Source organism: Oryctolagus cuniculus, chromosome 4 (assembly GCF_051225735.1).
Source record: "Oryctolagus cuniculus isolate XC-2025 breed Fujian yellow rabbit chromosome 4, ASM5122573v1, whole genome shotgun sequence".
Classification (NCBI taxonomy): domain Eukaryota; kingdom Metazoa; phylum Chordata; class Mammalia; order Lagomorpha; family Leporidae; genus Oryctolagus; species Oryctolagus cuniculus.
In genome coordinates, this window is record NC_142870.1 from 4,918,477 (window position 1) to 4,933,621 (window position 15,145).

The 15,145-nt window shown below is 50.3% G+C and overlaps 1 protein-coding gene across 4 annotated transcripts in view; it reads left to right on the top strand.

Moving 5' to 3' along the window:
- DSCAM (DS cell adhesion molecule) overlaps window positions 1-15,145 on the top strand; it is a 718,036-nt gene that overhangs the window by 599,630 nt on the left and 103,261 nt on the right. For all 4 annotated transcript variants that reach the window (XM_089330520.1, XM_070071799.2, XM_089330521.1 and 1 more), the window contains 2 exons: window positions 7,260-7,500; window positions 8,845-8,991. In XM_089330520.1, the coding sequence (XP_089186646.1) occupies window positions 7,260-7,500; window positions 8,845-8,991 (388 nt within the window). The remainder of the gene's footprint in view (window positions 1-7,259; window positions 7,501-8,844; window positions 8,992-15,145) is intronic.

Consider the following 15,145-nt stretch of genomic DNA (forward strand, 5'->3'; position numbering starts at 1 on the left):
AAGTCCTCTGGAACGAGTGTTAAGAGGGCAGCTTGCCAAGGGACATCCGCAGGGAACATTTGGGTCCTCGTCACATATAACCTGCAGCCCTGTGCGTGGCTGAGGAAGGAGACAAACTTTCCAGAGTCCTTTTCTTCGAAATTTATTTATTTGAAATGCGGAGTGATGGGCAGAGAGAGAGAAACAGGGAGAGACCTTCCATCCACTGGCTCATTCCCCAAATGGCCACAACAGCCGGGGCTGGGCCGTGCCGAAGCCAAGAGCCTGGAACCCCATCCAGGTCTCCCATGTGGGTGGCACTTGGGCTATCTCCCGCTGCTTTTCCAGGTGCATTAGCAGGGAGCTGGCTCAGAAGCAGAGCAGCTGGGACTTGAACAAGCACTACGATATGGCATGCTGGCATGCAGTCTGTGGCCTACCCCACTGTACCATGGCGCTGGTCCCTCTGGAATCCTTCTAAGATGGGGAAAAACGAGCAGTGTTGTACAAATAAACTGGCACCTGCAAAATCAAGCCGGACCCGCCAAATCCCACCTCATGCTGTCGTCCCAGGTCCTGGCCCAGCTCTCCACCTGCACCTACGTGCCAGGGCCCTCCCGCAGGGCCGTGGAGGGCTCTTCCTCTGCAGCCACTGACCCAGGCCCCTGCTCGTCAGCGAAGTCACGGGCCTGGGTCCAGGCACTTCTGATTTTACGCTCCCAATCCAGTCTGATGATAAACCTGCAGTGGCCGCCAACCGCAATTAGCACTTTGGTTTCGCTTCATGTACAAGGGGCCTTCAAACAAGTTCATGGAGTTAACAGATAGTTCATTTGGGTGCCAGAAAAAAAAAAAAAACTGAAATCATGCCTGGTTTTTTTTCATGCCACAAATTTCCCATGAGTTCATTGACAACTCCCAGCATGCCTTGAGAGCACCAGCTGTGGGCAAGCCCTGATCTGGACAGGAGGAGCAGGGGGTGCTGAACCCCATGTGTGTGAGTGTCCTTAGGTCCTAGGAGCTCCCCGCAAATTCTTGGAATCCAGACGTTGAATGCAGAATGGGGGCCATGGCAGAGGTGGAAGCCATCGGTTCTTTCTGAGTCCGTGGTGGGTCATGGGGAGACTAGACCAAGGAGAGGCTCTGGATGGAGGCCTCTGGGTGGGGCTGGGCCCCGAGTGGGGTTTTGAGAGTTAAAAGGAAGAAGGGCAGGCTATGCCTGGGTGTTCACGAGCTGGGTGTGTCGGGAGCTGGGTGCCCACACTTCTTCAGGCAGGCTGGGAGGACCATCTGTCCAGGAGGCATTGGTCTGGAGAGACAACTGCAGAACCCAGCTGAGATCTGGGGAGGGAGGGGGCGAGGTCTAAGTGGTTTCCCAGGAAATCTGTCTTTTCCAATGCACAAGTCAGGTTCCTCCAGGGGGAGAGAGAAACGACAAGATCCAGACACACGAAGAGGGATTTATTAGGGACATTGGCCCCCGTGGTTATGGCATCTGAGAAGTCCCAGGGCAGGTGGCGTGCAGGCTGGAGACCCCGGAGTGCCAGGAGCACGAGTCAATCCAAGAACCAGGGAGCCAAGGATGCAGTTGTCACAGGAGGCTGAGCACCAGCACAGGGGCTACAGCCTAGAGTTCTGATGTCCACGGTGGGTGGAGCCTTTCCCAGCTCTCAGAGAGCGAGGGATCAGCCAACCTGCTCTATGTATTCTGTCCATGACGGCACCTGCCCATGGGAGGCCAAGTCTTCCCACCTGTTCTACACAGAGACACCAGCTAATCTCACTTGCACACACCCTCACAGACACACCCCAAATAATGCTTTTCCAGCTTGCTAGGTGTTCCTTAGTTCAGTCAAGCTGATGCCTAAAATTAACCATTGCATCCCATGTCCTGCAACCCAGATTCCAAACATGTCTCTAGAGCCCTACTAGAGTTCTTCCTTCCCCAACATTGAATCATTCACTTAGTTTCCTGAAAATGCATCATTCTTTTTGACCCATTTTAGCCATTGGTTTCCAATGCTGAAGCTTCAGGACAGGCCAGTGCTGTGGCTTACTTGGTTAATCCTCCGTCAGCGGTGCCAGCATCCCATATGGGCGCTGGGTTCTAGTCCCGGTTGCTCCTCTTCCAGTCCAGCTCTCTGCTGTGGCCTGGGAAAGCAGTGGAGGATGGCCCAAGTCCTTGGGCCCTGCACCCGAATGGGAGACCAGGAAGAAGCACCTGGCTCCTGGCTTTAGATCAGTGCAGTGCGCCGGCCATAGCAGCCAATTGGGGATGAAACAATGGAAGGAAGACCTTTCTTTCTGTCTCTATCTCTCACTGTCTAACTCTGTCTGTCAAATTAAAAAAAAAATGCTTCAGGACCACCCTCTAAAGCTGTGATCCCCATCAAGATGTCCTCTGTTAGCCCAGCCTGTCTCCTCCCTGTATCCCAAGTAGACATGCGTTCTCAGCATAAATGTTAAAACCATCATCCAAAGAAATTTTCCAGTTAAGGGCAGGATTATACTCTACCTTGAGGTAGGAGGGCAGAAAGCTGACTGCCAGACAAATGGGTACCTGCATCCCCAGAGAGGCACAGCCCCCCACCTCACACACTGGCTGTCCAGGAGCCCCGGTCAGCCTCCAGCATCACCTTTGAGCACCTGTGTCAGAGCCCCTGAAATTTCAAACACCAATGTACTGAATTCCCAAGAAATCTGGATTTTTAGAATATGTCCTTCCAGATTTATTTAATCTGAACACATGTCGACATTCCAATCTAAGACTTCTGGCTACAAACGAATGCTAGAACTGAAATTCTATCTGATACAGCAAGAACCTTTGCTTGCGTTTATGCATAAAATATACTTTCTCTGCATGTTTCCTACCAAGTTTTCCTTTGATTAGTCATGCTTTATTTATGGTAACTTTCCAAACTTAGTTAACAAATTCACAAAAATGAGGAAACCTACCGGAGGCTCTCAGAGTACCTAAAACGATATCCAAATTTAAAAGCTGAATTAGAATTCCAGCTGCCTGCTTCTCATGAGGAAGATGCTTTAAACTCCATCAGTTGGTTTCCTCGTCTGTGGAGAATAAACAGACTTCCCCGCGGTCATCGTGAGGGGACTTGGGATGCATCACCAAAGTCTTGTCCCAGTGATTGGATGCAGCACGGATCCACAGGTGCAGGTGGATGTGGAGGTGGTGGAGACAATGATAGTGACAGAGGTGGTGTGAGGGCTGTGACGTTGGTACCAGGTTAGTGGCGGAGGTGGTGGTGGTGTGGTGAGTGCTGGAGGTAATGTCAGTGATGATGGTGGTGGAAACGGTGGAGGTGTTGGTAAATGTGATGGAGGAGTTGGAGGGTAAAGCTGGCTGTAGTGTTGGCTAAAGGTGGAGGTGGTGATGGTACTGGTGGAGGCGGTAGAGATGATGGTGTTGGTTACCATGGAAATGTTGGCAGTAATGATGGTAGACACACTCTTGGTGGTGGTGGTAACGGTGATGGTGGAGATGGTGGTGGTGAGCATGGCGGTGTTGGTTGTAGCAGGGGACTTGGAGGTGATGGTACTGGTGGAGGCGGTGATGTTGGGATGATGGTGTTGGTTACCATGGAAATGTTGTTGGCAGTAATGATGGTAGAGACACTCTTGGTGGTGGTAGTAACGGTGATGGTGGAGATGGTGGTGGTGAGCATGGTGGTGTTGGTTGTAGCAGGGGACTTGGAGGTGATGATATTGGTGGTGGTGGTGACAGTGACAGTGGTGAGTATTGATTGGTGGTAGTGATCAGGGGACAGTGAGAGCTAATGTTCTCATTAAAAACGAAAGATAGGGGCCAGTGCTATGGCGTAGCGGGTAGAGCCACCGCCTGAAGTGCTGGCATCCCATATGGGCACCGGTTCGAGACCCGGATGCTCCACTTCTGATCCAGCTCTCTGCTGTGGCCTGGGAAAGCAGTGGAAGATGGCCCAAGTCCTTGGGCCCCTGCACCCATGTGGGAGACCTGGAAGAGGCTCCTGGCTCCTGGCCTTGGATCGGCACAGCTCTGGCCCTTGAGGCCATCTGGGGAGTGAACCAGCAGATGGAGGACCTCTCTCTCTCTGCCTCTCCTTCTCTCTCTGTAAATCTGACTTTCATATAAATAAATGTCTTTAAAAAAATAAAGATAGCCTAGAGATGATCTTAGCACACTACTTGTTAGAAAAACAGCTGTTTGAGATAGAATGAGCATGCTATTAGCATTCCTAGTGGCACCTGCACCACCCCACAGGGAAGCCTTGAGGCCAAAACAGCCGCTCCCTCTCCTCTCCACAATGACTGGCAGGCTGGGAACTCCAGGTGCCTGTTGCATGGGGAGGAGCCCTCTTCCTCAGGTTGAGCAGTTTACCCCATGGGAACTATAGGTGGGGTTGGAGCCCTGAGAAGCAAAGACGGGGAAACACTGCTCCTGCCGAATGGCTGACGGCGCGATTCAACCCATTTCACTTCGCAACTGGAATCTGAAGAAAAATGGAGGAGAGTGCCTGGGCTTGCTTCCTGTGATGAAAACAGCCGCTAAGCTGCCACACTGTCATTGTGTCTGAAAGAAGGATACAAAGAATCCTCACCTCCTTAACGGCCAACTGAAGCTGTTATAAAATCACCCAGGGAGATACAGACTCCCATTCACTGGTTCACTCCCCCAGTCCTCACAACAGCCAGGGCTTGGCCGGACCGAAGCTGGAAGCCAGGCACCTGGTCCAGGTCTTCCCCGGGGGTGGCAGGGGCCCAGCCTCTTGGACAATCACCATTGCCTCCTCAGGTCTGCATTAACGGGAAGTGGAGCCAGGACTCAAACCCAGGCCTTCAGTCTGGGAACTGGGGATCCCGCATGCCCGCCCCGGAAATGCTTCCTTGTAGGCCTTGGGCTGCTCTGTCTACACTGCGTCCAGCACTGCTGAGCTGACCCCCACCCTGTGAGCCTTAGGGAAGTCTAAAGCCGCACAGAGAGCAGTTGCACTGTCACTTAGCATTGCTAGCGGACATCAACCTGAGGTCTAACAATTACCATTTATATTAGAGTCACCGTATGTAACGTTTAAGAATTGGGTGAAATAAGACAGAATTTTCTGTAAATTTGGCTTGTAGAGATGACTTGCAGGGAAATCAGCCTTATGTATTGGAGTGTGTAAATGCAGTTCAGAAGTTGTGGTGAGGCAGTTTCTACATAATTGCATTTTCAAAATCTAGAATCTCGAGACCGGTTTGAAAACAAAGTGAAAAGCCGGAGCTCATCAATGCAAAACATGAGATCCGCTCCAGAGAGTCCGCGAGAATGGAATCCAAAGGTGTTTGTTTTGGTGCAAACCATTTTTGAAATCCATGCAACTTTTTCACAAAGCACATTTTCCATGAACTTTTTGAAGAGCACTGGTATGCATGGACTTCAAAGTTCTTCACGAAAACAAATTTAATTCCCTCTTCCCACAAGCTTTCTGAAGCACTGTGTATCTGTGGATTCAGGGCTGCATGGCCATTTGTGTGTAACAAGGAAGCTATGAGCTCAGAGGTCAGGATTAGCTACACCAACTGGGCAAAAAAAATAATCTCACATGGCTGTTTCATTTCCACCTGTACTAAAATCACCAGTTCCCTGCACTAAATCAGACAGGTTGTTGAAAGAGCAAACAAAGGCTGCGCCATGGTTCACTAGGCTAATCCTCCACCTAGCCGCGCCGGCACACCGGGTTCTAGTCCCGGTTGGGGCACCAGATTCTGTCCCAGTTGCCCCTCTTCCAGGCCAGCTCTCTGTTGTGGCCAGGGAAGGCAGTGGAGGATGGCCCAAGTGCTTGGGCCCTGCACCCCATGGGAGACCAGGATAAGTACCTGGCTCCTGCCATCGGATCAGCGCAGTGCTGGGTGAACCAACGGCAAAAGGAAGACCTTTCTCTGTCTCTCTCTCTCACTGTCCACTCTGCCTGTCAAAAAAAAAGAAAAAAAAAAAAAGAAAAAACAAAGAAAAAAAAGAGCAAACAGATTCCAACAAGACATAAGTGAAGAGTCTTGCCATAAGAACCACACAGACTGTTCTCAAAGATTTATTTCATTTTAGTGTATTAAGTGGAGGATTATCTTATGTCTCATAAGTTTTAGTTATGCCTAAGTGTCCAACTCCATTGCTTGTTTTCTTAGATGCTTCCTTAATTAATGATAAAAGTCATTCTCAAGGACTTACTTTCTTTTAATATTAAGTGGAAGATATTCTTATGTCTCGTAAGTTATAGTTATGTCTAAGTGCTTGTAAAAGATGTATCATTCTTGGGTGCTTCTTTAAAGTTATTTAAGTTTCTTTAAAAAAAAAGTGAAATTAACTTCGAGATGCAATGACTTTAAACAGCCCTTGTCTCGACTGTTGAGAAACAGTTGTTTTTGTTTGTGTGTATGTGTGTGTGCAAACTGTTGAACTCTACTGGTTATAGAGTTGGGCTTCTGTGTACACAGTTACATGAAAATGGATCTTAGTAGAGAATGGGACTGGAAATGGGACAGGGAGGAGGAGAGGTGGGAGTGTGGGGGAGAGGGTAGGTATGGTGGGAAGAATCCCTATATTCCTAAAATTGTGTACTTATGAAATGCATGAAGTTTGTATTCCTTAAATAAAAGGTTTCTTTGGGAAAAAAATTTTAAAAAAGAAAGTGCCTTGTGTTAGCCAAAGCAGTGTGATGTTACTTCTCCCGTGCAGTACTGAAGACATAGTTAGTCTGCATTCCCACCAACCCTGTGACGCATGAGGGTGCTGATGGGCAGAACAGTGCCCCCATACAGAAGAGGAGGGGCGTCAAGCAAGGAGCAACCGCTCTGCCTGCACCCCAGGGGTACCCCAAGCTCGCGCTTCACTTTCTGGGGCTTCAGTTACTCCAGAAAATAGTAAATGGAAAATTCTAGAAATAAGCAATTTCTAAGTTTTAAATAACTGCAATACCGTCTCTTATTGTTCTATTATCAATCATCATTCATCTCTTACTGAGTTTAGAATTAAACTCTCTCATAGATAACCCTGGATAGGAAAAAATAAGAACCAGGTAGAGAGAGAACAGAATACTGTCCCCTGTTTCAGGTGCCCACTGGGGGTCTCAGAAGGTGTCCCCTGCGGTTTGGGGGGCACTGTGTGTGAGTTTGTGACTGGGCTCCTGCTGCACCTGTTGCCTTGCTGTTTGACCCCCTTCCCGTTTTCCCAAGCTGCTGTGGTGTCGATTCCACTCTTCGTCTATGCCAAGCCTCCTCTAAGTTGTATTCCCCTCTTTCCCGTCCAGGCCCCCAAGAAACATTTGCAAAACGGGATTATCCGTGGCTACCAAATAGGTTACCGAGAGTACAGCACGGGGGGCAACTTCCAGTTCAACATCATCAGTATCGACACCACCGGGGACAGCGAGGTGTACACCCTGGACAACCTCAACAAGTTCACCCAGTACGGCCTGGTGGTGCAGGCCTGCAACCGGGCCGGCACGGGACCCTCTTCTCAGGAAATCATCACCACCACCCTCGAGGATGGTAGGTCCGGCGCCCGGGCAGGGCTTTGTGTCCCCAGGGTGTGCCCTGGGCACCACACGGCTGCTGGCAGCCCAGCCCTCTGTGGGCTTTGCAGGGGCAGCAACCCGTGGGGTTTCCAGTGGGAGAGTGGCCCTGGGCCTCCCACCAACGCCTTGCTTCGTTTCCACCTTGGGCGGGCTGCACTGCAAACCCAGAATCATCCCCACTCATTTCAGACACAAGAACTGGGATTTCTCCAAGTGAATTTCAGACTCTCACTACAGAGAACTGACTCACAGCAGAGATCCGATTCCCTAAGAATTTCTCCCAGATCAGTGTTAAGAAGTTTACTTTGTGTCTTATTTTTCAGTATGTTTTTTCCATCTTCTTTTTAGTGATTGCTTTCTATTTTCAAGCCAACCAGTTGTTTTCTGGAGCAGATCGCACAGTGAGCAGGCGCCCCCTAGTGACTGAGATAAATCGATTGCGCCTTCCACAAAGACCATGCAAATGACCTACAAGTTAAATTTTGAGCTGAAAATAGTGAGAACTCTGGTGTCCAGAGACAGGGTGTTTAAGGCAAAGAGATAGGACCTGAGGTTAAGTGTAGCAACAAACAGAGACCCAAAGCCTCAGGCTGTGCTCATACTTGGGCTGCTGGCCGTCTGAGCACAGGTTTCAGGAGGGTGGTGAATTCTTGCACCTGTCATTTCCGGCACTTCTTACAAGCTGCAAACTCTTAATTCCCTAGAATTTTCTTTTTCATCTTCAAGGCAGTGATTTGGTTGTCGCATTAAATCCATGCTTGGGGTAATATGTTGCACCCTCTCCTAGCCCCCATACGTATGGCTTATATTAAAACAATGCTAAAAACACGTGGACTATTCTTCCAACCTGGCCCTGAGTCCACTTTCTCTCTTTCCTCTGACAAAATGGTATGGCACTGAGGGGTAGGGTGCAGGTGGGGATGGGTAAGGGAAACTGTGATGCAATGTGGAGGAAGTGGTTTGTATAAGGAAACGGTACCCTACAACTGTGGGTACCGTGCAGGAGTGATGGAGACCGCTCAGACCAGCCTGATCTTCTCCTCTGGCCAGAAGGTCAGACAAGCCCTCAAGTTTGGGATGAGTCCTTTTGAAAGTGAAGCAATTAACTTGAGAAGAGAGACTGGGGAATCTGTTAAGACACAAGCTGAGCTGTCATAATATTTGTATAAGGAAGTGGGATTTGGGGGAGGAGCTTCAGTACAGCCCTTTCTTTCGCGTATGCATTGAAATCTTGAACTCCGCTGCTTATTCAGTGTTGCTTTGCTGAAGGACTGCCCCCCCCCCCCAGTTACTACAGATTCTGATCGTTCTGTTGCAGTGCCCAGCTACCCTCCCGAAAATGTCCAAGCCATAGCCACATCGCCAGAGAGTATATCCATCTCCTGGTCCACACTCTCCAAGGAGGCTCTGAATGGGATCCTGCAGGGCTTCAGAGTCATTTACTGGGCCAACCTCATAGACGGAGGTAAGACCACTAAACCTGGGCTCTGCGTCTTCTCCAGCAGGTGCATGGTGGGATTGCCAGATCCCACTTCCCACCAGGCACTCCGGGTATGGAAGCCACCTCTGCCAATGGGCATTCTCTGTTCTGTGATCTCCCGGCCAACCTCTGAACAGCACCAACAAGCCCTTAAATGTCACGTGGCTTTCAGAAAGCAGTGTGAAGGTTGGGGCGGGGGACACCCAGACAGTGTGCAGGAGTGCTGTTTGTGAGTTTCTATGCCAGGGCTCTGCAGGCAGCCCCCAAACCTTGACCTCTAGGAAGAATATTTTATGTGACACGTGTCCTAAGCATTGCCCTGGTCCTATGCCTCAGCTAGAACTTAGCAGGGGAGGGTGTCTGGTCCTGGAGTTGAACAGGAAGGGGGAGTTAGGGGAATCACAGGCCCCCTTGAGAGGGGGTTACACTCTCCTTGAGGGACCCCTCAGCCCGGCACCTCCATTTGTGTCTCTTCTCTCCATCCCTCTTCTCTTCTTCGATCTTTCTGGTGTGTGTGTGTGTGTGTGTGTGTGTGTGTGTGTGTCAGTGTGTATGTACTTGTGTGTGTGTGTATGTTTCTCTCAATTTGTGCAGCAAAACCCTGAGATTGTTTGGTACTAGGCTATGTATAAAGGACCTGCCAGGTGGTGGCCAGATTGGGGCCAGAAGTTTCTCGGTGTCTTTGCTCCCAGATTGTGGGTGTGGGGGAGCCAGGCTGAGCCCCACTGTGTGAGCCTGCCAGTACCCCTGGGCTGCAGCCTGCAACAAGAATGGCCTCCCAGTGTCCACTCACTGCCTGGGCCCCAAGTCCCAGTTGGCTCACACCTGCTTCCTCCCTGGCCCCTCTGTCCTGCCTCCTCCCCATCACCTGCCCAAGCTGAGCGTGCCCCCCACCTCAGACCCTCCCATATGGTAAGCACCCCTGGGAGTTTGGGTGAATTCAAAGACACTTCAAAAAGTTCATGCAAAATATATTTAAAGGTAAATTGATTTTGGTGTAAAAGGCTTTTGAAACATATGTGAATTTTTTAAATAACAGGCACCTTTCTCAAATCTTTTAAAAAGATTTATTTGAAAGAGTTACAGAGACAGGGAGAGACAGAAAGAAAGTGTGAGAAAGACAGAGAGAGAGAGAGAGAGAGAGAGAGAGAGAGAGAGAGAGAGAGATATCTTCCATCTGCTGATTCACTCTCCAGATGCCTGCAATGGCCAGGGCTGGGCTGGTCCGAAGCCAGGAGCCAGGAGCCTCATCTGGGTCTCCCAAGTGGTTGCAGGGCCCAAGCATTCAGGCCCTCTTCTGCTGCTTTCCCAGGCACATTAGCGGGGAGCTGGATCAGAAGTAGGGCATCCAGAACTCAAAACAGCACCCACATAGAATGGCAGTGCTGCAGGCCACGGCTTAACCTTCTCTGTCACAGGGCCGGCCTTGAAGTTTTGTTTTGTTTTGCTTTTTTTAATTAAGCATTTTTTTCCTGGACTTTTTGAAGTATATTCAAAGGGCCAAGACCCCCAGAGTCAGGCTTCCTGCTCAGGACCACCCATCCCATCTGTGCTGCCAAGCATGGACCTGCCCCCACACAGGTGATCAGAACACAGGAGGTCTCAGGGCCTCCAGCTTTGTTCTGGAATAAAAGAGAGACGACACATTTGCACAGTAAGGTCACCTGCCAGGTCAGGCCCCGTGTTTGAGCCTTAGCCATCTGTGTCTCAAACTAGACTTGTTTCTCTATGCTCAGGGCCAGCCGCTAGCACCTCACTTACCACCCAGCACTGGGAAGTGTTTCAGAAGGATCCTTGCCCTCAGCCACAAGGCTCATGGCTGAGAACTGGCCCTGTGTGACTGCCCTGTGGGTCGGGCCAGGGGCCAGGGAAATGGCCACTACCCCAGTCCCTACGACCCCACAGAGGGAGAGCCAGACCAAGGCAGGCGATTCTTTGGCATCGTCCTCAGCTCTACAAATTCTTCAGAGGTTAGGACAATGAACGCTTGCAAACGTCCCCCACTGAAGGCATCGCTGCACAGGCTCATCTGGTTTTGCTCCTCATCTTCACTCGATGGTGTTACAGACTGCAGACACTCCCCATGGGCAGTCTCCCTCCCAGCCTTCCCGTCACTGTCCTTGTTGGAAATGGTTCCAGAACCTTGTGCTTCCCGCCCACCCGTGCTGTCACACATCACTCGGATTTCCTGACACCCCCTGTGGCATCCTGTTCCAAGAAGGGTGATGACGCTTTGTAAGTTTAAAGCCTTTCAGACGTGAATATTCAAACACGCAATTGTTCAAAGAATGCGTGGTAAAGCTTGCAGGGTTTTTTTTTTTTTTAAGATTTTATTTATTTATTTGAGAGGTAGAGTTATAGACAGTGAGAAGGAGAGACAGAGAGAAAGGTCTTCCACCCACTGGTTCACTCCCCAAATGGCCACAATGATCAGAGTTGCGCCGATCCGAACCAGGAGCCAGGTGCCGCTTCCCAGTCTCCCGTGCAGGGGCCCAAGCACTTGGGCCGTCCTCCACTGCCTTCCCAGGCCACAGCAGAGAGCTGGATCGGAAGAGGAGCAACCAGGACTAGAACCGGCGTCCACATGGGATGCCTGCACCACAGGCAGAGGATTAACCTACTGTGCCACGGGACCAGCCCCAAGCTTGCTGTTTCTAAAGACACGTTCTCTCGTGGAATTCAGAGTAAATGACGTGGTTAATGGCTCGGGTACAGGTTCTGCACATCATGGCCCAAAGAGAAGAAAGAAGCTCCTGGAAGCCGGACCTGCTGCGAGTGCTCCCCCAGCTGCTCCTGCTCCAGCAGGGCCTCATGGAACTCCCGGGCCCCCTGCACTCACAGACTGTGGACCCCCCTTAGCCCTGTTCCCACAGATGCTGACCACAGGGTGGCTGGGAACAGCTGTACAGCTGAGCCTGAGAAAACACCACACACACATCCTCACACAATGCACACACACCCACATACACATACACATACACCCACACACAGGGCACACACACCACACACATGTCCCCACACACAGTGCACACACAACACACACATGTCCCCACACACAGTGCACACACACCCACATACACATACATCCACACACAGGTCACACACACCAAACACATGTCCCCACACAATGCACACACACCCACATACACCCACACACAATGCACACACACCACACACATGTCCCCACACAGTGCACACACAACACACACATGTCCCCACACACTATGCACACACACCCATATACACGTACACCCACACACAATGCACACACACCCACGTACACATACATCCACACACAGGGCACACACACCACACACATGTCCCCACACACAGTGCACACAACACATACACATGTCCCCACACACTATACACACACACCCATATACACCCACACACAATGCACATACACCCACATACACATATACCCCCACACAGGGCACACACACCACACACATGTCCCCACACACAGTGCACACACACCCACATACACATACACTCACACACAATGCACACACACCCACATACACATATACCCACACGCAGGTCACACACACCACACACGTGTCCCCACACACTATGCACACACACCCATATACACACACTCACACACCGTGCACACACACCCACATACACATATACCCACACACAGGGCACACACACCACACACATGTCCCCACACAATGCACACACACCCACATACACATACATCCACACGCATGTCACACATACCACACACATGTCCCCACACACTATGCACACACACCCATATACATGTACACTCACACACAGTGCACACACAACACATGCATGCACACACCCATATATACATACACCTACACACAGGGCACACACACCACAAACACACATCCTCACAGTGCACACACATGCACATCCTCACACAATGCACACACACACACACCACACACAGTACACACACACCACACACATGTCCCCACAGACAGTATGCACATACAACATCCACCACACATGTCCCCATACACAATGCATACACACCTATATACACAAACAGTGCACACACCTACATATACCCACAAAGTGCACACATACCACTTGCAGCACACACAGATACACACAGCCACAACACCAAAATGCACACATACCTCACATACAATGTACATATACACCATTTATACACATCACAATCTACTCTTCACATACACACACAGTGTACACAATAAACACACATATCACACACATACCACATACAAGAGGACCTCAAAACTTTATGAAAAATGGAATTTTTAAAAGTGGATTTTGGGACCCGGCTCTGTGGCATAGTGGGGAAAGCCACCACCTGCAGTGCCAGCATTCTGTGTGGGCACTGGTTTGAGTCCCAGCTGCTCCACTTTCAGTCCAGCTCTCTGCTATGGCCTGGGAAAGCAGTGGAAGATGGCCCAAGTCCTTAGGCCCCTTCACCTGCATGGGAGACCTGGCAGAAGCTCCTGGCTCCTGGCTTTGGATCAGCACAGCTCCAACCATTGCGGCCATTTGGGGAGTAAACCGGTGGATGGAAGATCTCTCTCTCTCTCTCTCTCTCTGCTTGTGCCTCTCTGTAACTCTGCCTTTCAAATAAGTAATAAATAAATCTTTTTTAAAAAATACTGTATTTTGCTACTAAATTTTGAAATCCAGGCATAGTTTTTTCTATGATATGCATTTTCCAGGAAGATTTTTTTAAATCTTTGGACATGCAATATACAACTCACACACTTAACACACCACACACACAAAACACAACCCCTACCATATCCACACAAACTACAACATATACCCCAGTTACACACCAAACACACACACCCCACATATGCCACATAGTTCCACAAAAACAACACATACACACAACACAGACATTTACATACCACATCACATACAACACATGCTATAGCACACGGCACCCATAGTGAACCCATACAACACACTGTGACCGCCACCTGCACACCACACACAGAACACACAGCACACACAGGACACAGGATCCACACAGGGGCTGAGAGGGGACACGGCATCTCTGGCAGTGGTCTGTGGCCGTGGCACTTTCCAGGACACGCGTGGGAAAGCATTTGGTTGTTAGTGTGATCGGATCTCAAGGACCTGGTCAATATGATCGATTGGATGGGTCCAATACACCTGATGTGCTGAGAGGTCTGAGCCCATCCCCTCCTCAGAAAGTCACACCCTGGCCAGACCTAACCGAACAGCTGTGGTCGCCACAGGCTCCGGAGCACAGCTGTTGTCCATCGTCAGTCTTCACGCTGGGAACGGCCCTCTCCGAGGGGAACAGATGCTGAGCTGTCAGCCGGGGCTGCAGTGCCTGGGGCTGGCGAAATATCCGTGATGCAGCAGCGACTCTCCCCTCTAAAGGATGGGAGTTTCCACATTCAACCCTCGCTTTCATGTTTCTGAACGGATCTACAGATCTCTTCAAGATCTCTTCAGATCTAAAGGTATCTACTTGGTGTCAGAGACTACACACAGGTACATGTACACGCACACACACACACACACACACACACACGCACCAGCAGGGAAAATGCAATGAAGTCCCTCTGTCCCTCGGTTTCCTCGTCTGCAATGATGTCATTGTAGCAGCCACGGGCTTGCAGTGCCAGTTACGTGAGTGCGTATTTGTACACAGGACGACGCTGGCCCCTAAGAAAGCATGCTGGGATTGTTAGCTGTCTTCACTGAGGCCCAGGAGAGCCAGAGAGACTGACATATGGCTCTCAGTGCTTCCAAAATGGACTGATCCAAACAGGAGTCTTATTCCAGCCAGCCTCTCGACAGAGAATGCCCCTGGAACTCTGCCTGGGGTCCCGGCAGCCTCTTAGGAGGCAGACATGGGTGTGGGGCCCACTTGGGATGAGCCATCGCTCAGGCCTGGGGGCTGCTCTGCCTCCTGCTTTGCAGGTGACTCACTTCAAAACGCAGGGGCCACACGCCCGTGTTCCTAACACATCATTTCTAAGTTTTCTCAAGTTGCCATGTGTGCTCTGCCAAAGGTAAGGCAGCGGCCTGTTCCCCCTTGTGACTATTATTAGCTCATCCCACTGCGGAGATCAAGACATTTTTAGCTAACGCCAAGTCTGACACACTGAAGACACTTCAGCTGTGACGCTGG